The 22,397-nt window shown below is 38.8% G+C and overlaps 1 protein-coding gene across 2 annotated transcripts in view; it reads right to left on the bottom strand.

Moving 5' to 3' along the window:
- Nucleotides 1–10,482: 10,482 nt before the first annotated feature.
- LOC122640818 (protein misato homolog 1) overlaps nucleotides 10,483–22,397 on the bottom strand; it is a 41,345-nt gene continuing 29,430 nt past the window's right edge. Inside the window, exons 5-9 of one of the 2 annotated variants that reach the window (XM_043834061.1) lie at nucleotides 18,507–18,876; nucleotides 12,566–12,815; nucleotides 11,909–12,145; nucleotides 11,706–11,825; nucleotides 10,483–11,031 (exon numbers count right to left, since the gene is read on the bottom strand). In XM_043834061.1, the coding sequence (XP_043689996.1) occupies nucleotides 10,586–11,031; nucleotides 11,706–11,825; nucleotides 11,909–12,145; nucleotides 12,566–12,815; nucleotides 18,507–18,876 (1,423 nt within the window). In that variant the 3' untranslated portion in view covers nucleotides 10,483–10,585. Of the gene's footprint in view, nucleotides 11,032–11,705; nucleotides 11,826–11,908; nucleotides 12,152–12,565; nucleotides 12,816–18,506; nucleotides 18,877–22,397 lie in introns of both variants that reach the window. The other variant, XM_043834060.1, reaches the window with a different exon arrangement.

The raw sequence follows: 22,397 nt of genomic DNA, 5'->3' as shown, positions 1-22,397 counted from the left end.
TTAGCACCAAATACATTAATTAAATAAAGAGCCAATTAAATTAGCAAATTCCAAATAACTCCCTATATGATAACAATTTATCATATACAACCCCCCACTAATCAACACCATCATTATGGAATCTAGGGCATGTACACATGTACTGTCAAACCCCAATCCATAGTACATGTCCATATAAGAGCGTCTGTGCATCCGATCGGGTCCCGCAAAACTTGATAAAACACTTTATTTGAAAGAACTATAAATAATGTATCATTTTATGTAAAATAAAATTTGCAAAACCATTTCCAAAACGATGCATGGATCCGTTTCGATCCGACCATGCACAGGCAGTCTCTATCTTGGTGTTCCCCAATCGGGCAGTGGTGACCGTGTTGGATAACTCCTTCACTCACAAAGTGTTCACGCATTCCCAGAACACCGGTTTTGACTCGCTTGAGTCTCAGTCATTGATGAACCAAAGAATGCGATCACACTTTGCGGTGACAGGGTTCCCTCAGTGCAGGTGTCGGTGACACATGTCTATCCCTTCTTACATCCGGGGAATACATGAGGGAATCGACAAAGTAGATTCTTCGCCAATGCACACATCAAACATGTGAGCACTCACATTCGTACCCTGACATCACATGTCTAGGCATACCCAATGCGATAACCATATGATAAGGGTGTCCAGCCCAAACCCTAGTCGTGACTACCATTTTAAGTATAACTTACGGACACATAATGCTCAAAAAGTTTATATCGCATGTGACAATATTAAACTAAAATGTATAAATGTTCAATACAAAGGTGAACCGGGTTGAACCGGACCAAACCGGGTTTGATGGACACACACTTGTCCAACAGTAATAAGGCTTTCAGAATGAAAATCGAAAAAGTGAAAGAGGGTAGTGGGGTTGTTCTCCAAGTTTGTCACCTAAGTGTGAGGAAGAAGAAGGGTTTGTGGGTGTTTTAATTGAAACGGTAGACTAGGTACTTCACCCACTAATAAGGGCAAAAGTGTCTTTTAAAAAATATTAAACTGTTGACATTAGGGCTGCAACAGGGTCGGATTGGGCTGGGCTTTTTAAAACCCTAGCCCAACCTTGAGTGCCCTTAGCTCGGCCCAGGCCCGCCCTGACCCTGATTCAGGGCCTAATATCTTGACCCTAACCTTGTGGGTCCAAGCCCAGCCCAAGCCCGCATTGATTGGCCCTGGCCCTGCAATAATTAAATTTAAATTACAAGACAAAAGATGTGAGAGAGAAGGTTCGAACCCAAGACCTTTTGGTAGCTATTGGATTTTACACAATACAAACTGCCAAGTGCACTAAGTACTTGATATAAATGGAATACCTTTTCTTTTTTAATAAATAAAGAAATTTCTTCAGGGCCAAAATCAAGGTCGGGCTAACCCGAGGTCTCAACCCTGACCCAACCCGACCCTAACTCAAGGACAGGAATTTCTGGCCCTAACCCGCCCTCAGGGTCAGAAATCTTAGCCCAAGCCCTGTTCGGGCTCAGGGCGGGTTCGGGCCAACAGGGCCAAACTTGCAGCCCTAGTTGACATTATCATTTAACAGCTCTTAACTAATGATAGGGGTATGTGTGTAATTAGTTTGATAAAACAGGGGAGGCAATTGATATTATGGTAATCAGTGGATGTGCTTTAAAATATAAGACAGACGTCAAGGGGGTGGCGCTGATAATTTTCCTATATAATATCCAAAATATATCCAATCTGTTTGGGATGGAAAGGAAAACACATAAGGTGTTTACCAAACAAAAAAAAAAGATTACTGTATAAGGTCAATTAGGATTCTAATAGATCACGAAAGATAACTAAACACCACCAAAGAGGAAAAAAAATAAAAGTTCTGCTAGTACCTAACTACCAGATGATGCTTGAAATGAAGCACAAATCTTACTTGGAACAGAACAAACCCTCACTCTACTGCATCATCAAACATAGATTACTAAACTAAAAATCCACAATCAAACCCTAGGGTAACCTAAAACTTAAAACTAGAACAGCAGTAAAGCCTGCTACGAAAATATCTAAGTTGATGTTCAGACTTCAGACCAAAGATTTGTAAAGAGGATCCAGTGGCAACCCAGCACGAAGACCACGAAAATAAGCAGCTGGGTTACTCTCAAAATGAGGCCTTGGAATGCGAAGGTTTCTACCAGGTGCTTTCATCATCTTAAAAGTCCTTCTACCACAGCGGCAGCAACAACAGCAGCAACTGCGGACTAATGAAGCGAGAGCCTTTATCATCTTAACCAACATTCGGCAGATCCAGCAGCAGCAGATGCGGACGAATGAAACCAGACACCGAATCAGCATAATAAACATCCGGCAAAGGCAGCAGCCGCACATGCAGATGACTAAAGCCAGCGCTATGGCCACGGCTACCCAAATGATCCAATCTCGCAGTGAAACGTTCTTCATCCATTGTGGCAATATCTCATTAAGCTTGTGTAGTAGAGTAGCACCCAAGTGCTGGAACCACACCAGAATGTCCATCAAATATCTCTTTACCTTTTCTCCCTTCTTCGTCCTTCCCTCTCTCCTTCTCCCTCTCCCTAACCCAACTGATTTATAATTATAACAGGGGACGGAGGGTCCTTCAAAGCTTCTAGGGAACAGTAAAGAGGGTATGTACTTTTACCAAAACTTTCTCCATAATGCGATGACCGATGCTTTTCTAGGAAATCATCGTACTACAAGGGACCTCTACTTCCGTCTGTCCCTATTTCCGTGTGTGTTTACACGCAACGAGAGGTGCGCAAAGACCGCTTTACTCCCCCCCTTTGAATAAAGATCAAATCGAATCAAATTTTTATCGATTCGTTTGCTTGGTTCTAGTGCATGGTATCAGATCAAGTATTGATTACCCGTAAAATCGATACGATATCAATATTGATTGGTTGTAGCAGACCAATATGATATATACCTTTGATTTTCTTATAAAAAAAAGATTTTTAATTATTATAGTCATATAGTATTGATACAATATTGGGATCGATAATTAATAAAACCATTATATATCATCTATGAGCAATACGATATCAATACCTCAAACCATGATTTTTTGTTTTGGATTGACGTTTATGGAACCTATAAAAATTAAAATCAAACTAGATCAATTGAAACAGAAAACTAGAATGAACCTAATAAAAAAGATAGATGGGACACATAGTAACCAATCATAGTTAAAAAGTTTGGATGTGGAAAATAAGTACGAATACATACAGCAATTAAACCGATAGGACGATTATAATATTTTAAATTATCAAAAACAAGATTTTCATTGAACTAAACATAATTTAATAGCAACAAGGTTATAACATAATAATACAAAAAAAATATGTTGATTACAAATTTACAAATCTATTACCAAAAAAAAAAAAAAATTTACAAATGTTTTTTGGTGTGTCTAATTGGGATGCAGATCCTCCCCACACAGAGTAAAGCGGAAAAGACCATCTTACCCCGCTTGGGCAAGGTTCTCAGGCAGGGGTAGGATGGTCTTTTTACCACCTTGCCGTGTGTACGGGCAGCTTGTCAAATAGAGGGATCTGTCCCGTCTAACAGTGCTACAGTGGTGAAAACTGAAAAGTAAGAGTTTTATTCAGGCGGTAAGGCGTCTTTCATATAATAATAGGCCAATAGGATGTTTTCTATGCCCTCTCACAGGCATAGTAAAATGATATCTATGCCCCTGTGTAGATACCCAGCGTGCTCCCCCCCCCCCCCCATTGTCCTCTCAACTGAGTTCACTGCCACACACCATCAGGTTACTAGTCATGAATTATAGCATAGAAAATGATCACCTACTCACCTAGCTCCTCGTCACGATGAACGTGGGATTCGTCATAAGATCATGTACTTTTCTTTATCTTTCTCTTTTTCTTTCTTTTTTTTTTTTTTTCTTTTTTCTTTTTTCTTTTTTTTTTCTTTTTTTTCTCTTTCACTGGGTTGTTAATAGGGATGTAAATGGATAACCGAAATCCGAATCCGAATCTGCATCCGTGTCCGTTTAGGGGCATCCGTATTCGTTTAGAGATATCCGGGAAATAATCCGAATACTCCGATTAAAATCCGTCCGAAAAAAAATCTGAATACTTAATAATAAAAAATTAAGTAAATAATGATTTTGAGGGTTTTTGAAGATTCAATAGGTTCTAGAATATGATGAAAAGAGAATCATGATCTAAGAGATATGGATTGAGAGTGAATTGTATCCACTAGGGGGAGGAAGGTCGGGTTACACAAGGCAGAGATGTAAACGGATGGTCGAAAATCCGAATTCGATCCGCATCCTAATCCGTTTAGAGGTATCCGAATTCGGCCAGGGAATATCCGGCTCCGATCACGTCCGATCCGTATTCGATCCGAATCCGATCCGTTTACATCCCTAGTTGTTAACCACAAAACTGGATGGAGAACACTAAAAAAAAATATAAAACTGAGTTTCAAAAGAAGAAATAAAGACTAAGGAGCAGGGATAAAAGTAAGAAAGGAGATTGCAAAGGCAGAGGATTTCAATGACGAGAAACCACGATCTAGAAAGAAGATCCCAGTCGGTTTAAAAGTTGCAGTGGTCTGGAAATGGAACATTTGCTTGAGGGTGAAGCAAGAATTATAACTGGGAATCGGTTCAGGAGCTGAGAATCGGATCGATTTAAGATGGAATACGAAGAAAATGACTAGGAATCGGACAATTCGGATACAATTCCATTTCAAGAGGCAACAATTAGGGATGGGGAAATTGGAATCGGTGTCAGCCGATTCTGGTCCGAATTGACCGATTTACCACTCTGATTCCGATTTTTAAAACCATGAGGTGAGAGTGACATAGGTAACTTTATCGGGGACGGGGGAGATGAAAAGTTGCAGGTAAGGTACCTTAACTGATTTTTTAATATTAATTAAATCTGAGTCTTTATTAAAACAAAAAAATCGAATTAAACGTATAATATGCGTTTCATATCGGTCTCAATAAAATACGTTGATTTTTCCGTATAATACACAAAATTACTAACTGTGAGATTCAGTAACCCGATAAGAAATAAAAAAATAAAAAAAGATTTTCCCTGAGCGTGTCAATTTGGAATAGAAAACGACCATTTAAAGTCATACCGAAACCGAATCTAACGGAAGAAGAATAGGCACGGTTTTGATATGTAGAAAGAAATCTTCCTAGGTACGATATAATTTTGGTTTCTAAGATAAAACCTAATAAACCATTTGGTATGTAAGGATATAAGGCACCTCTCTTCATACCTGCTATCTTGTAGGTTTATTTATGTTTCTAGAGAGTAAAAAGCAGTGGTAGACTCACTAGTTAGGAAGGCCTTGTCGCTGGGATGTAAGACTGTATGGTCAGATTCTATTATGTGGCTAATGGATTTATATAAGCCATTAGTGGCGTGTCATTCTCATCCTTATCAATGAAGCTCGATTTACCACAAAAAAAAAAAACCATTTGGTATGTACCCAATTGTCCATTTCCGAAATCGAACCGAGAATACAAATATTCATATATATATATATGGGAGACTGTTTCCTGTACCGCAGTGCATGCTACGCCTAGGCACATGGGCAGCCTGTGAAAGGAGGCAGGGTGGCCATTGCACGCACCCCCATGTGCACCATTATATAATAATAGGGAACATGAACTTTGTTTGGGAGCATGGCCCTTGCACCCCTGACTAAGGGATCGCATGTGCATGCATCGACCAAGAGGGTTGCGATGGTCATTTTTTGTGTCCTTTGTCTTGGTGTAGGGGTTCCCATAATAATACAACCAACAATGCACTTGTTTTTTTAATTCCTGCCTTCCCTTCATCCCTCCCCTTTCTATGTTTTTAATAAGGGTTTTCTTTTCCATCAGTATTTCTAGTGAAGTATATAATGCTTTACAATTTACTAAGTGGCAGTATGGACCACTTACGCATCTCATTGGTACTATTTCAATTGAAAATAAAAAGAAGAGGAAGGTATTCATACAGAGTAGATTCTCCTATCAACACCATCAAACAAGGGGTGCATGGGCTTTTATGTCATTTCAGATCTGACTGCAATTAATGCAGATTATGCACATGCACAACCGTGCATGGAAACTTTTACCTGAAAAGAAGAAATAGCTAAAATTACAAAGATGCGATTTTATATTTTACATTCATCTCAAGTTGATGGTATTTTAGTAATTTTACTAAGATTTGAATTAAAGTTTGAGCAACTTTCCTTACTTTAGACTAAAATTTGGCAATTGATGTATATGTGAGGGGCTAATAATAGGGAGGGGGTTTGACTTAGCACATAAATTAGCTTATGTAGGCTTGCCAAGTGAGTCGACCATGCTTACTTAAGTTGCCATAAAGACATGAATTAGCTTTTGTAATTTTAGAGGTAGAGGTTTGAGATTTAGGGTTTTATTATTTTTTTTCTCTATAAATATGTAGTTTGGGTGAGAGTTGAGTGGTGAATTAGATGAATACAAATTAAACTCAATTGATTTTTATTAAAAGCACAGAACGTCACAGCAATCTGGTAGGACTGTAGCTTTCCCTCTTACATTGTCTTTCTCTTTCGTATTCGTGTTCACAGTGTATTATACACTTGGTAGACTATGTTTTCGATTGTCCCATTCCAAACTTCCAACAAGGCTACTTCACAGTCCAATTAATTCCAACCAATCAAACGATTATCGTCTAGAACATTGGACTAAAGAGTAGTAATAGAAATTTTGAGCAATGTACAATGAAGTATAAATTATTTAAATTGTGTCTCTAAATCATTGAATAATGAAATTTTGGGTTCCCCAATTTCGATAGTATCTCACAATATAAGCTACCCTTATAGCTTTATTAGTGTGAAATACTGAAATGCAAAGTGTTCAGCCCAGAAATAAATTTCAAATTGAAAGCTCTAAATCCCTAGATACAACTCTATCTATTAGACGAATAATTGTCTTCCTATTTTTCTACCTTCTTGCGTGTAATCCTTGTCTAGATTAGTTGTAGATTTGGTTACCTTCAATTAAGGAACCGATCAACTTAGATTAAGGAGAAATCTTCTCCATCATTTTGTATACACACACACATTGATTGATTGATAATGAAATGGCACTGAACTTAATCACCAAAAACTCCATTTTTTACATGGTATTAGAGCCGACGATCTGCACCTTTGTGTTCAGAGAATCAACCCGTCATCACTGACTAACAAGAATTTGAGTTTTTTGTACGGTTCTATTACTGTTGCACCTGGCATGAATTCCTTTGCAACCTCTTTCCTAGAACATCCTAGCATCCACTCCTCAATTCCACAAACTACCACGGCCATGCGGCCCTTGACTCACCGCGACCCGCGAGCTCCTTGCCCCAGCTGTTGCTTCATCACCCTTGCTATTGCATCGTTTGACTACCCTCGCTATTGCTATGACTGTCGCTCTTGCGACCCGTAAGCTAGCAAACAACTAGTCTTCGTTACTCTTATGTTACCATGCAAGTCCCTAGCACTCGCTTGTCATTCTTGCAAATATCAATCAAGCTTCCCATTTTTTTTTGGACAAGAGATCTTTACTTGGTCGCATGATCTCTACACAAGTGTCTCGGCCAATGGATGAGTACGCCTAGATATCTACCCAGGAGTAGAGGCATCATCTCACTGTGCCCTGTGAGAAGGTGCTGGAAACATCACCAAACAGAGATCTTTTCCCCTTTTTTATCCACTTATGCCAACTCGTCATCACAGTTTGACTAAACCACCAACCACAACCCAGCCCTTGCTCTTTTCATCAAACCAAGCCAAACTCCCACATACCAGACCTTATTTTCTATCAATCCGAGCCCGTCTCCTCCTCAAACCTGAGTTCGTCACCCTCTATGCCTATTATCGAATCTGGTCCCATCATTAACTCTACTGATGGACTCACCAATCCTATTCATCCTTCCAACAATCCAAGAATCAATCTTGCAGGTCATCTCTTAATTGGTGATACATACACCACCTGATGTTGTTGGACAATGATCATGGCTTTCAAAACCAAGAGCAAGATGGGGTTCATTGCTGGGACTTTCTACGCCACCTCTCATCTATCCGCAACAGTGTACTGGAATCATAATGGTTGACTGTGAACAAGAGAGAGTCGCTTCATACGGAATCCAATTTTATCAAAAAAAAAAGATTTACATATACCACCTCTGAAGTTTAACGAAAATATAATTATACCCCAATTTTAAATTATTTGGGGTATCCTACCGAGGTTAACAAAAGTCAACACATGCCCCCCATTCTGTTAATTTATGAGTAACCACGTTAAAAAAATAGAATGATAAAATTGCCCTTGCAAGAAAGAAAAAGAAAAAACCTGCAACTCATCCTCCCCAAATTGATTGCGGTAGATGAGTTGCAGGTATCTTGTCCGATAACACGTAAGAGTTGGCTTCATTAAAAACAGGTCGTCGGAGGGCTGTTTCTGTCTTGGGCAGTTCATAGTCAACAGCCCACAATATCCAACTGATGCAGTACCAGCCCGTACCACCAAGAGCCCCAAGCTAGCCCATCAAGATCTGGCTTTACCCCATTCTTCAGAAAATCATCATTAACGGTATACGAACAGAAGCTGTGAACCTCCAAGAACATATATGAGGAGCCGATCATCTTTAATTGAATCCTGAAGCAAATAAAATTGAAGCCCTAAAGTAAAGTAACAGCAGAAGTAAGGAAATGGATGAAATTTAAGGGTAAATTAAGGATCAAGAACTGAAGAAATTAACTTGCCATCTTGAGCTGACCGAAATGCTGCGAATCAAAGAGGAAATCTGCTTTAGTCTCCAGTAACAAGTGATGACTCACTATCATACCTTGCGTATTGCTCAAGAGAAGAGGGCGCAGAGCAAAGATGAAGACGAAGAAGATGAGTTGCAAGTGCACAAAGGGGAGGATTTGGGATTTTCCCCCAATTTCAAACCCTAAACCCCTAAACGGTTGAATGGGTTTTGAAAACCAATTGTCAGTTCACATCATATTTTTAACATTATAAATCATAAACTGATGGAATGGGTGATGTCTTAACGTTTCTAAACTTCAGCACAGTACGCAGAATAATCCAAAACTAAGAGGTATAATTAAACTTTCATTAAACCTCACGAGAGGTACGTGTAAATTACCCAAAAAAAAAAAAAAAAAAACACTTAATCCACTACCTTACTAAGGAACATGGGGGGGAGAGAGAATATATGTTACTGATTGGACAGAAATCTGAAAAATCCAGTGGTTAATTTTGGACTAAATTTGATTCTTTATGAATCTAAGATTGTCAAGGAGACCTCCCAAGGCTATAGAAAGGTCTTTACCCTACACGTCCATTGCAACTATTAGAGAGAGCAAGAGAGCGCTTTGTAATGAGTTTTGGAATATTATTTTTTGCATTGGATTCAAATGTATTGCTAGGCCTGTAAATGGATCGAATTCGATTCGGATACGGATCGAATGTAATCGGATACGGATATTTCTTGATCAAATACGGATGGATACCTCTAAACGGATTCGGATGCGGATCGAATTCGGATTTTCGACCATCCGTTTACACGTTTGCCTTGTGTAACCCAAACTTTTCTCCCCCTAATGGATACAAGTTACTCTCAATCCACAATTTTAGATCTTGATTCCCTTTTCCTCATATTCTAGAACCTGTTGAATCTTCAAAAACCCTCAAGATCATTATTTACTTAATTTTTTATAATTAAGTATTCGAATTCAAATTTTTATCAGATTATTCGGATTTTTTTCGAGATATCTCTAAACGAATTTGGATGCCCCTAAACGGATACGGATGCGGATCGAATTCGGATTTTCGTTTATCCATTTACAGCCCTATGTATTGCCACCCATGTAAAATTCATTCCCTGCTTGAAAAAAGAATTACTGATATTCTTTCTTATGATCCAAAGCATTCCTGCTATCTCTTGTTTGAATGCTCTCTCACAAATGGATGTAATGCATAAGTAGTTCCACCTTCATCCCATGCAAAAGTCCATCTAGTATGGTTAGTTTGCCGCGATAGAGTCTAGTTTCAAGCAATCCAAATATTGTATGAGATGATGACACCAAAAGCGTGAGCAGAAGTTTGCATTTCTTTGCTAGGGAATTGTCATCAAACAAGCTAATTACCACCTACTTGTGCCGTTCTCAATTCCACCCTAACCAGAACTTTACATGAAATAATGCAATACATCAATTTCCCGCTTTGCTTACCCGGCATATAAATGAAGCAGTCATCTACAAAGAATAGATGAATTATCCTTGGCGTTTGCTTCTGGCAAAACAAATGCAGAGTAAAGGTTAAACTATCCATATATATATATATATATATATACACAAGGTGACCAAGAGCTGTTCTGTTTCTTGAGGGGGAACCAAGATTAACCAAGAAACTATATTTTCAGGTCAAAATTTTTGTTAAAGTAGAATACATTTCTTCTCAATAAAATACCACACATGCTATGTTACAAAGTACATGTAAAAGAGTTTCCTAAAGAAAAATAAGAACATTACAACGCAAAAAATGGATATACAGTAACTGAAATCTTATTCTGAATCAGAGGATACTGGAGCATGCGGATCCAATGCCATAATCATCTTAGAGTATCCTTCTCCCATGTCCTCTAATTCATCCTTACCAAAACCCCAACTACGGAGTAACTCAGACCCTGCAGTTCCCCTATCAATACCAAACCTGCGAAGGTTGACCAATCGTTTTTCAATGTATGGCAAGATAGCAGTGCTAGAACGTAATCTTACTGCCATAGGGATTGAATGAACGTCAACTGATCCCCTTTTAGACCCACATACTGGGCTTCCCAGAAACTCCCCATGTTGCCCTACAAGGTTCCCAAAGATTGAAGGAAAAGGCAGTGGTATTGGGAGGGGACAGTGAGCTACTGAAAGATGTGAGAACTTTGATCCCGTCGATGAATTTTGATAAGCAGCATAGAATGAATCCTGTACCTCAGAAATTGTGGCCCGATTAGCTCCTGCAGACCACATAAGATATCAGATTATAATGATGCATCATTGTTATTATTTCTATTGGTTTTTGATTAGTTATGAATTGCATTAGAAAGCATATGCTGAAACCAGTGTACCTTTTCCAAAAACAAGAACAACAAAACAAATGCAATCAATCGGCTGGGCCTCATACATTTCTATGCTTTTAGCAATAATTTTTGTCTCAGATAACAACCCAATCATTAATTGTAGACATCTACTGAGATAGCCCAGGGCTTTGGTGACCTAAGAACATTCGAATCAGTGAATTCAATGTTTTCCCTTGGTCATTTTCCTCGGAAGGCATGGATCTCATGTTTTTCACCCATAGGTTCAATGAGACCCATAGGTTCCATGGGAAAGTCCGCAAGGTCTCTGATGAAAGAAAAAAACCCCAAACCAAAAGACCAGGAATTACCGATCACATGATTCCTGATGACTCAATTCACCCAGTGTGGATGACTCATCATATCCATGTGGTTGGTGGGCACAAAAATGTGCCACATGAAACCAAAGCACAAAAAACTTGCATCACGAAAGCTTCCCTATGTTTCATTCAATCAGTACAAGTACAAGCAAGGAACAGTGGTCCATGATAACTAATTTTTGAAGCATGGTGCAGAATACTAGGTCAATGGACAATCAAGTTCCACAGAATTACCTGATCTGAGGGCTCCATGAATGGTCAGGTGTTCTACTGCTTGCATATCTTCCACATCCTCAGCAACCTCTGGTGTCAAGGAATGCAAACTCTCTTGCAAAGATTGCTTCTTTTGTTCACCTGTGTTCAAGATGCAGAAGACTCGTAAACAACTTCCCAAATCAAAAGAGCATAGGCCAAGTGAACAACAGGGCCATAAATACCAGTCAAAGAAGGAGCTGGCATTGCAGCATCCAAAATGGTCACCATATTTTCCCTAGCTTGACCAGCTAACATTTGTATGACCCCATTAACATCCACAGCACCAGAGACGCCATCTAAGATTTCACTGGTTCCAAGCTGCTGCATCCGGAATGGGAGACTCATGGAGTGCAGGGCAGCAGCATAAACTGCACTGCAATGGTAAGGCTTTGAGTCCTCTATGCAGAGGAAGTTTGACACAGTACCTTCACATCAATACACATAAGATAAATCAGAAGTATAATGAAAATGCAGAGACAACAAAAAAAAAAAAAATGCAATTCCTTCACCAAAGCATTAAAATTTGTCTGACCATATATGAGCAGTTTTGTAGTGGTTATCCAAGTAGAAGCATTCAATGTCATGCCACGTAATTACCTTTAGTACATATGGAATAATAAAGTGCATCTACACAGACAGTCCATCAAAACTCTGGTTTCTATCCTCTTTTCTTTTGTGTGTGTGCATGTGTGCGTAAGATGTCATACAACTTAAAATTTCTGAAAATGGAAGTTAAAAGCTCAAAACGCTTGTGTTTAAAGCACACAAAGATAACAGCAGTGTATAGAGAAATAAACACCTAGCCATATGAGAAGTAATTTATGTACACGAGTACTAACTTTGACTCAGGGAAGGTAATCCAACGGGTACAATCAATTTGCAGAAGGATGATAGTCTTGAAAATGAGATTGCATCATTAAGAGCTCTTGAGATGGACTCCTTCCGACTTATATTGTTCAAATAACTGCCAGGACCTCGTGCAGCATAAAGCAAAACTGGAGTTCTTGTGTATTCATCTGCAATGTTCTCTAAGAAATCTGAAGCTACACTGGAAAAACCTCCCGAGTCATCAACGATGAATTGGATACCCTAAAGAAGCAGCATAAGATTTAACGAGGGGAAAAAGATGAGACAAAGGCATATGCACCATATATAAAATCCATTACTGATAAATGGTGATTCATACCAAATTTTAGACTATGAATTTGGCCTATAAATCTAAAGATAAACTCCCTCGGTCAAGAAAGACAATCTTGTTTGAGATTTTTCACTGTCCCAAAAAGTTTGTCCATTGTAAAACCAATATATGAAGCTTTTTTGGATTTCTCCTGTTGCCCCTATTTAATCATTTAACAACATTTGTAATCACTTGCCATACTTGTTTTCCTCTATAATGTAAGCCAAACCAATGGGGGTAATATTGGAAGGAGGTTTGATGCAGATAAAACACAAGTGGATTTATTTTAGTGGAAATAAGTCTTGGTTGGTTACATGTGTGTTGGGCCTTTGGCTCAGTGAATTTTCTTCGTAATAGGTCACTTTAATGGGCCTAAAGATATGGGCATTAGGTAGGGATATGGGATTTAATTTACTTGTTAGTCTAATTAAAGTCTACTGGACAGGTATCTTCTGCACTCCTAATTCGACCGTCAAGGCCATTGAGTGCATCCTTTGTGCCTTCCTTTGGAAGGGGAAAGACACCACCAGATTTCTCCACCCCGTCAGCTGGAAGTCCATTTGCCTCCCCAAATCAGAGGGAGGCCTGGGTCTTCGTAGGATCTGTCACTCCAACTTGGCGGGCATCCTTAAGTGCCTATGGAAAATTTCCTCAAAATAGGACTCAATCTGGGTAACTTGGGTCCAATTTCATCTCCTCAAATCTGATTCCATCTGGACAGTTCCCATCCATGCTGACTCCTCTTGGATTTGGCGCAAAATTCTCTCTTCGCCCCCGTGCTCTTCATGGAATCTCCTCTACCATCACGGATGGCACTTCCACCTCCCTCTAGCTCGACCCCTGGCACCCCCTTGGGATCCTCTATAATCTTCTTGGCCCTAAAGCCATCCACTACTCTGGTCTCCCTAAGGACGCCCCTGTCTCCTCTGGTTCTTGGAGTCCCCACCCTCATCTCAACCCAGTCATCATCTCCCAGATTTGGGCAACTCTCCCCACCTTGCAGCTTACCCCCCCCCCCCACCCAATTCAGCGGACAAGGTTATCTGGCTTCCTTCTTCCAATGGTCTTTTCACTGCTTCTTCTGCTTGGAACCTTTCCAGAGATCCTAGCTCTGCTGTCCCCTGGCACAATCTAGTCTGGTTCACTGGCCATATCCCCCGCCATAGCCTCACTGTTTGGAGAGCCCTCAGACTTTGCCTGCCTACCCAAGCCTTCCTCATCCACTGCACCATCCCCACCCCCCTCTTGTAACCTCTGTTGGATCAGCCGAGAAGACATCCCCCACCTCTTCTTTGACTACCCCTTCACCGCTACCATCTAGAAAAAATCCTTGTCTTCCATCTGGCCGTGAAGCAAAAGGGCCCAAATTTTGACCGTGAATGGCTCTGGTTGCTTAAGACTTTTCCAGGAAACTCTATCTGTGACACTATTGGGAAGCTTGTTTTCAGCGCTGTGATTCACCATATCTGGCTGGAAAGAAACCTCAGGAGATGGACTTCCAACTCTAGATCTTTCGACGTGATTTGGAAAGCCATCTCCTTCAATGTTTCATCCAAGCTCAGCTGCATCCGTCAGAGGCCCTCCATGGATAACCGTAAAAACAAGCACATTGTGATTTTTTGGGGCCTTGATCATGCCCTTTTGCGGCCTACCCCCTCTGCGTAGGCTGGTTGTTCGCCCCTTTCCCTCCCCCTTCTCTCTCCCCCTTTTCCTTTTCTTTCTTGTATATTGGTTCTCTTAGTTCTCTTTCCCTGCCCCCCCTTGGGGTTTGGTAATATATTCATTTACCAAAAAAAAAAAAAGTCTATTTCTTTATTTTTAATTGTTAATGAAGTGCTTTAGTAAGGCTAAAATAGGTCTCTATAAGTCCAGCCTTGTTTAAGTCATTTTTTTCTTATTTTATCCAAGGTTTTAGCCAGTTAAGAATACCTCCATAGTAAGCTATTGGCTGGAGGAGTGTTAGGGTTAATTAAGAGTCTAAAGTGTCTTCTTTTTAAACATATGTAAGATCTATAGGCCAAATTTGATGAATAAAAATTAGCTGCAACCTTTCACTTCTGTGTGTTCAGAGCTCTTTCTGCTGTTGTGATTCAATAGAAGGCCAGTGGGATTCCAAGTAAAGGTTTGGTGGGAAGCCAGCTTAGTTTTTTTCTTCATTTCTCCATCAATCAGGTAAGTTTTCTGCAATTCTTTCTACCCTGTACGTGATACTACTCTCTTGCCTCTTCTCTTAATTCTGTTTGCTTTATTTAATTATTATTCTAATATTCCGTTTTTGCTATAATGTATCTTTAGTTTTCCTTCTGTGTTCCTTTTTCTAAACCTACGTTCTAGTTCTGGTTTCAGTTCTTCTACTTGATTTCCAGCTTTCCTAGTAGAGGTCAACTTCTTCAAAAGCTCAGTACTTTGTTATAGTTTCTTAGATTTAATTCAGATCATTATTCTGGTTCTGTCATAGGTTTATTTTTCTGCTGAATGAAGTCGTACAAAATCTGTTTTGAAGCTGAGATTCTGCTATCAATTTCCAGTTCTTGAGATATCCTGATTCCAATAGGATTACTCAAATTATTTGAGATCTGACCATTGGATTAAGCCCATACTTTACTAAACTGTTCTCCTTAAATAAAAAACCCTTCGACCACTCTTTGATATAAATCAGATTTGTCTTTAGTTTGTTATTGGTTTTTCTCTTGAAATTTGGTCAATTCATGATCCTGAAGTTCTGGAAAACTAAAGGATTCTAAACCAAATTCATTAGATGTTTGAATCCCATTAGGGTTTAAACTAGTAGGTAGTTAATACGGGAATAAAGTTACAAATATAGAAGACGGAAAACATAAAAATCAAAGAGGTACAATAGGAAATCCTCTCTTCGAAAGAAAACTTAGTCGTGTGAACTAATTCATTATCAATCTAGAAAAGTTCCCAAATGATTGTGATAGTCAATGATTATGGTTATCTAATCGAGCATAGCAGATCTACATGATTTCAAGTTGGCCCTTAGTCTCTGCCTTACAACCATGTTCATCGCTATGATTTTTACAGGTTATGACATTATTTGGAAAACTAAGGTCAACTCATCTTCACAGATTATTTGAGGCCCACAACTGGGTAAAGCTACAGGAATATAACGGTGGGAATGATAAAAGACAAGAAGGAAAAAAGAAATGGGAAGAGTAGAGTCAGAATGTTATATAGGACCAAGTGACTGCTTTAAAGCAAGAAAAAAAGGGAAAATGAGTTAGAATGTGTTATATTTTCAAAAATCTTACCACAGTCGCAAGAAAGGAGTGAAAAGAATTCAATGTGAAAGAAAAACCTCTATAAGAAAGGGGGAAAAAATAGCACAGAATCTCAACTCCTCTCTCCCTCACCTCCCATCCCCCCCCCCCCCCCCAACCAAGGGGGAGTGCTTATATTTAGTACTTAATGAATAAGTACTAAGGAATTCTAATGCTCATCTATGTGGACCATGCAAGAAACCAAAGCCGTAGTCTTTTAATATCTTAGTTTCTTTTACCAATAAAATCACATAAGGATTTCCGAAAAAATAAAAGATCAGAAATTCCTGAGAATTTCCAGTGAAAAATAAACAGTATTCCGTCTCAAAGAACAGAGACTGCCTGAGCTCTGTAAGGAATTCTAAGATGTAGTATTGATTGTCCAATTAGGACAATTGGGATCTATAGACATCGTAGTATGATCTGGGGTTCCAAAAACCTGGTTTGGATCACTTATGGGCCCACCCAAACAAATAAAACCCACTATAAGCAAGTAGTGGCAGTACTACAAGTAAACAGGAAATTAAAGGCCGACTTAGGAAGATAAAAAAAAAGGAAAGGACAGAGGAGGGATTATGAGTTAAAGAAGTGTAATCTTGGAACAAAGGTTAATAAAGGATATGGGTAGGAATAAGGACAAAAGAGGAAGGGCATTTAGGATATAAAGGGAGTTAGTGAAGAAATAAAAGACAACCTAACCTTCAATACCTGTGGGCAGAAATTGAAAGGGAGACAGAAACCAGACAAATTCTGGGTGAGAGAAGTCTCATCTCACCATGGATCAGCATGAAACTTGAGGGAAAGAGTCACAACCATCAACCCTTTCAAGCTGGACAATAGAAGAATCCTAGATCGAATGACCAAAATATTAATTAAGTCTGCAATTCGGTTATGGTAGTAATGACAGCAGCCCGGAGTTTTGAAATATAACTCTCAATAGAATATGTCTCAGAAAACAAGAACTTGGGGTTTCAGTCGCCAAGGGATGAGAGGTTTACTCACACGAGTTCAAACCAGACATTCTGGGTCAGAGAAGTCTCATGTCACCATGGATCAGCATGAAACTTGAGGGAAAGAGTCACAACTATCAACCCTTTCAAGCTGGACAATAGAGAACCCTTGATCGAATGACCAAAGTATTAATTAATTCTGCAATTCGGTTATGGTAGTAACGACAACAGCCTGGAGTTTTGAAATATAATTCTCAATAGAATAAGCCTCAGAAAACAAGAACTTGGGGTTTCAGTCGCCAAGTGATGAGAGGTTTACTCCCATGAGTTCAAGCCAATTTGGACTGGTAAGTTGATTCTACAGATATGGGGTCTTAACCCAACAATTACGCTAACGGAAATTAATTAAGCAATGGATTAACTCAACCAAAGTAAAGGAAAACGAAGAAAGGAAAGAAGAGCAAACACGAAATAGGAATAAGGTAATAAGGAGGGAAAAGGGATCGTACCTGGAGTAAGAAAGAAGAAGGATGAAGTGAAAAAGAGATAATTCGCCAACAGCAGGTTCACACAACTCGGTACAGTAACTCTGCCAATCTCTTCAAATCAATTCTACCTCCATTGCATGTGTTTACATTACATATAAATAAAAGAAACCCAACTCAATATGGAAACTAATCTTAAGCAAATCCCCAAGTATCCAACTTCCTACCAAAATAAACAAAATTAATAAATAAAAGATTACATATTTTCCCAAAATAGAAATAATTCAAATATCCTACCAAGCCCCTTTGGACCAAAAAGTTGGGTTGGGCAGGTTCCGTCTCAGCTTGAGCTTCCACAGTAGACCATGCCGGGCCAACCATGTCAATGCTACTGCATCACCTTGGGCTTCTTATTTTTGGGTTTATTGATATAATGAGCCTTTTTTTTATAAGCCCATATTTGGGGCCTTAATTCTATATAAGAAATTAAGTATATCAATAAAATTGTGTGGGTCCTATGTGCAGTTAAATAAGTTAGTTTAGGCTAGAAATAGTTCTTATAATTAAGTATTTTATATCTTATTATTAGTCAGTAGTTTAAGTTGTTTGGAGTCTTCAAAAGTGCACTTTCTCTCTCTCTCTCTCTCTCTCTCTCTCTCTCTTCCCCACGACTTCTTCCTTCTCCTTATCCTTGTGATTCCCTGTTTCTTCCCTATCCTCGTGGCTCCATTGGTAGACTCTCTTTTCTTCTATCTAAAAGAAAACCCCTACCAACAGATCCTCTGATCGATCTGCATTATCCTGACATACATTCTATACATTAGGAAGCGCTCTTCCAACATGTTTAATCCTAGGCAGATGCATGGACAGAGTAACAAATAAAGTACCTGAATGTGGTCACACTCTTCCATAAAGAACCGCAACTGCTCATTCATTTCTTCTCCCCTTAAACCCTCAGAAAAGACATTTCTGCCAATTCCATAATTGTCAAATTCTTGAACATCCATCCATAGTCCATTTAATTCATATAAACTTCGGGGATGATAATGCACTTTCGAGTAGTCCGTCCAAAATTGAACACTGTTCTCTAGACACTCAACAATGTCTTTGTCCTGCATTTCGCTTTGACGTTCATCATTCTTTTCCTTGATATCATTTCTTAACGTACTTGGTGTCTCTTGCTCTTCCTCATACAAGCTTTGCAAAAACAGATTCTTCTTGCGTGGTTCAGAGACATGCCTGGAAACACTGCCAGTCCTGCATATGCATACAAAGATTATTAAATGCACATCCATACGAGATCAAACAGAATGACAGTTGTTGCCCTAGTGATGTAGGCTACCACAGGATAACACAACTGTGAAGTAAACTAGGGTAAAACAGTTAATTTTACAAGAAGGAAACACCCTAAAACACCTTGATTACTCATTTAACAGTTGACGGAGAATAACAGTTGTGTCATGATTTTTTATGTCGGAGCAAGAGAAAGTAAGATTAGGAATAGGGTTTATACGTAATGATATAGATAAAAGTTAATCAGGTTCCATGATAACGGTGAAATGAAATTGACTGGACGGTGGGTTTACAAACTGGAATGTTCAGTTATGACCAAGGTTCGAAAACTCGGGTCTCGGTGTCAACTCGGACCCTTGAAAAACCGAGTCGAGTCGAGATCTCGGCGAGATCTTGCCGAGTTGTTGCATTTTTTTTTTTCTCGACTCGAAGCCTCATCTCGGTGGGTTTTAGACCTAGTTTGGGCCTGAAACTTTGTATTCAGCCTATTTTAGGCCATTTAAACACAATGGCACTATCAGATTTTGCAAAAACTAAGTCCAAATAGGAGTTTCGCTTAGTAGGAAAGCAGGAGAGACACTTACTTGTGCTAGAAACCGGAGATACACAGAGACAAATACACTTATTTATGCCTAATATCATTTAAGTAAATGATATTGCATTTATTAAGATATTATTCATAAATAAGCAAATACCCCCTATTTGAATCCAATAAAAATAGTTAAAAATCAAATTCCAAAAGAAAAAATCAACCCCGTTCAAGAACAAAACTGAATTTTCGCGGTAGGTGCAATTTTCAAACTTTCTAACACAATCGGATTTTGACAAGATTCGAGCACATCGAATTAAGTTTGACGGTGCATAACTCTTTCAATATAAATCGATTTTAGCAATCTTGGACTTGTTGGAAAGCTTTGTTTTGAAAGCTTTCCAACAAGTCCAAGATTGCTAAAATCTGATTTATATTGAAAGAGTTATGTACCGTCAAACTTAATTCAAGATGCGTGAATCTTGTCAAAATCGCTCTCGAATGGAAATAATTTTTGGACATCAAAACAAATGAATATTTTACCGCACTTTTGGTTTTTAGCAATGTTTTACCATAATAAGAATTATGGAATTTTTAGATTTGAGAAAAACCAAAGATTAGGAAGTTGAAAATTGCACCTACCACCGAAAATCCGCTTTTGTTCTTGAACCTGGGGTTGACTTTTTTCCTTTTGGAATTTGATTTTTTAACTATTTTTATTGGATTCAAATGGGGGGGTATTTTCTTATTTATGAATAATATCTTAAGTAAATGAAATACAAATACAAAATACAAATACAAAAGCATTTACAAATACAAAATACAAATACAAAAGCATTTACAAATACAAAATACAAATACAAAAGCATTTACTTAAATGATATTAGGCATAAATAAGTGTCTGTCTTGGTCCCTGGCATAGATAGGTGTCTGTATACCAAGAATTTCCAGCAAGATCTCGAGATCTGGCACTCATGTAAAGGACCTAGATGGGCATTTTCCTATGTCAAACCGAGAAACTCGGATATCTCGGAGAGATCTCGCCGAGATCTCGATATCTCGCCGAGATCTCGATATCTCGCCGAGAAAATGCACTTCTATAATGCGTATGTGATCTCGACTCGAGATTTTGAAAAACCGAGAAACTCGGCGAGATCTCGCGAGTTCTCGAACCTTGGTTTACTTATGACTCATAAGAGAAAATTTAAAACAAGCAATAGCAGTCTGATGAAAGCCAGGGTTAGGAAGAAAATTAGGGATGATGGGTAATATGGATTGCTGACGATAATTTGAGGGTCTGAGGAGAAAACAGTGAATATTAGGCTTAATCTTACTATTTTATAAAGGGTTGAAAAAAGAAAATATGGTTAAACACCAACTCACAGCTAGGATAAAGATGGAGTTTGAAAGGTGATGGCAAGAGTTGAAATAACCAAGTTATGGATGTGAGCAAGGTTTAAAATCTCGTCTCATCTCGCCATTTCGGGGCATTCGGGCTGGTCGAGATTTCTGAAATTTCGCCGAAATATGGTATTTTTTCTGCCATATTTCGGCCCTCCATCTTGGTTGGTTTTTGGCCATATTAACGCCTGATATTTCATGTACACCCTTATTTAAGCTAAATAAACACATTTAAACCTTCATATTGCAAAAAAATGCTCAAAGTGGTGTTTTGGGTTTGCACCCTTGATTGACAGTATACGGTCGGACCCTGATGTATAAATAGTTAAATACACACTGTTTAATGAAATATACCGAAATTTCGATGAAATATTCTGAAATATACCGAAATTTACCGAAATATTCCAAAATTTGGACAATTTTCATTTCGGAAGCCCATCTTGTCTCGGTAGTGTCGAAATTACCAAAAGATAACGAAATTTCAGCGATATATCACGAAATTTTGAACCATTGTGAGGAGGGAGTTGATTTGATTGAAATGGTGAAAATGGTAGTTGTATGGTTGAAATAGGCTGCTGCAACCGCCGGGGGCGGGGAGCAGAAAAGAGAAGGTAAGAATAAGAAAAGTAGATAATCTAGAAATCCACCTTTAAAGAGGGATTACGAATCTATAAAGCAGTCACACAAAGCAGAAAGAAAGTAACCTGCTTTTGAGCAACTAAGAACGCTTGAGCAATATGTCCTTGCTTGCAAAGTCAGGTGATAAGAGGTACTAGTTAGGGATACAAGACCTACTACTTGACACCTAAGGCACTTCTAGAGGCTACCAGGTTGCACAAAGTAACTGTGTCAGCTCAATAAGAACCCCTATAACAAAACACCAATAAACCCCAAATCCATCCAAGCCCAATGCATTTGTTTAGACAATGGATCAGCCAATCCAGTAAGAAATATGATGCAGAAGATAAAAGAGGCTGAAACAAGCCTGCGGATACAAATTTTCTCCTATTTCAGGGTTGCTTCCTCTGTTTTTGTGATCCTTCTAGCACTAGTCTCTCGCTAGAAATTTTGGTTTGGGATTAGTCTGCATTATTTGGCATCAACATTTTGCTCATTGGATTGGACAATCCTCTGTTCCTGCCAGGCATTGCCTGAAAACAATCCAAGCTCTTATACATATCTTTAAACCCCCAACTCTTCCAGAATTAACTGAGAATTACTCAAAATCTACTTATCCTATAAACAACTATTTTAACACCATAATATTAAGCTGTATCTGATGACACAAATCTCAACCTAAAAGCCTGCATTTAATTTCAACCACAGTTGTTGTGACAAAGTCCGAACTCAACAATCAGAACCTGTGAAGAAGAAAACCGAGAGAGAGCGTGACGATGGAGATGGAGAAGAGGAGAGAAGGTGAACATAATAGGAATGGAATGGAATAACTCTATTCTGGATAGCCGCTCCTTTATATTGATTAAGCAACCAAATAGGAATGGAATGGAATAACTCTATTCTGGATAGCCGCTCTTTTATATTGATTAAGCAACCA

The sequence above is a fragment of the Telopea speciosissima genome, chromosome 9 (assembly GCF_018873765.1).
Source record: "Telopea speciosissima isolate NSW1024214 ecotype Mountain lineage chromosome 9, Tspe_v1, whole genome shotgun sequence".
Lineage (NCBI taxonomy): Eukaryota > Viridiplantae > Streptophyta > Magnoliopsida > Proteales > Proteaceae > Telopea > Telopea speciosissima.
The sequence above is the reverse complement of the archived record's forward strand: the minus strand, read 5'-3'. Positions and strand labels throughout refer to the sequence as shown.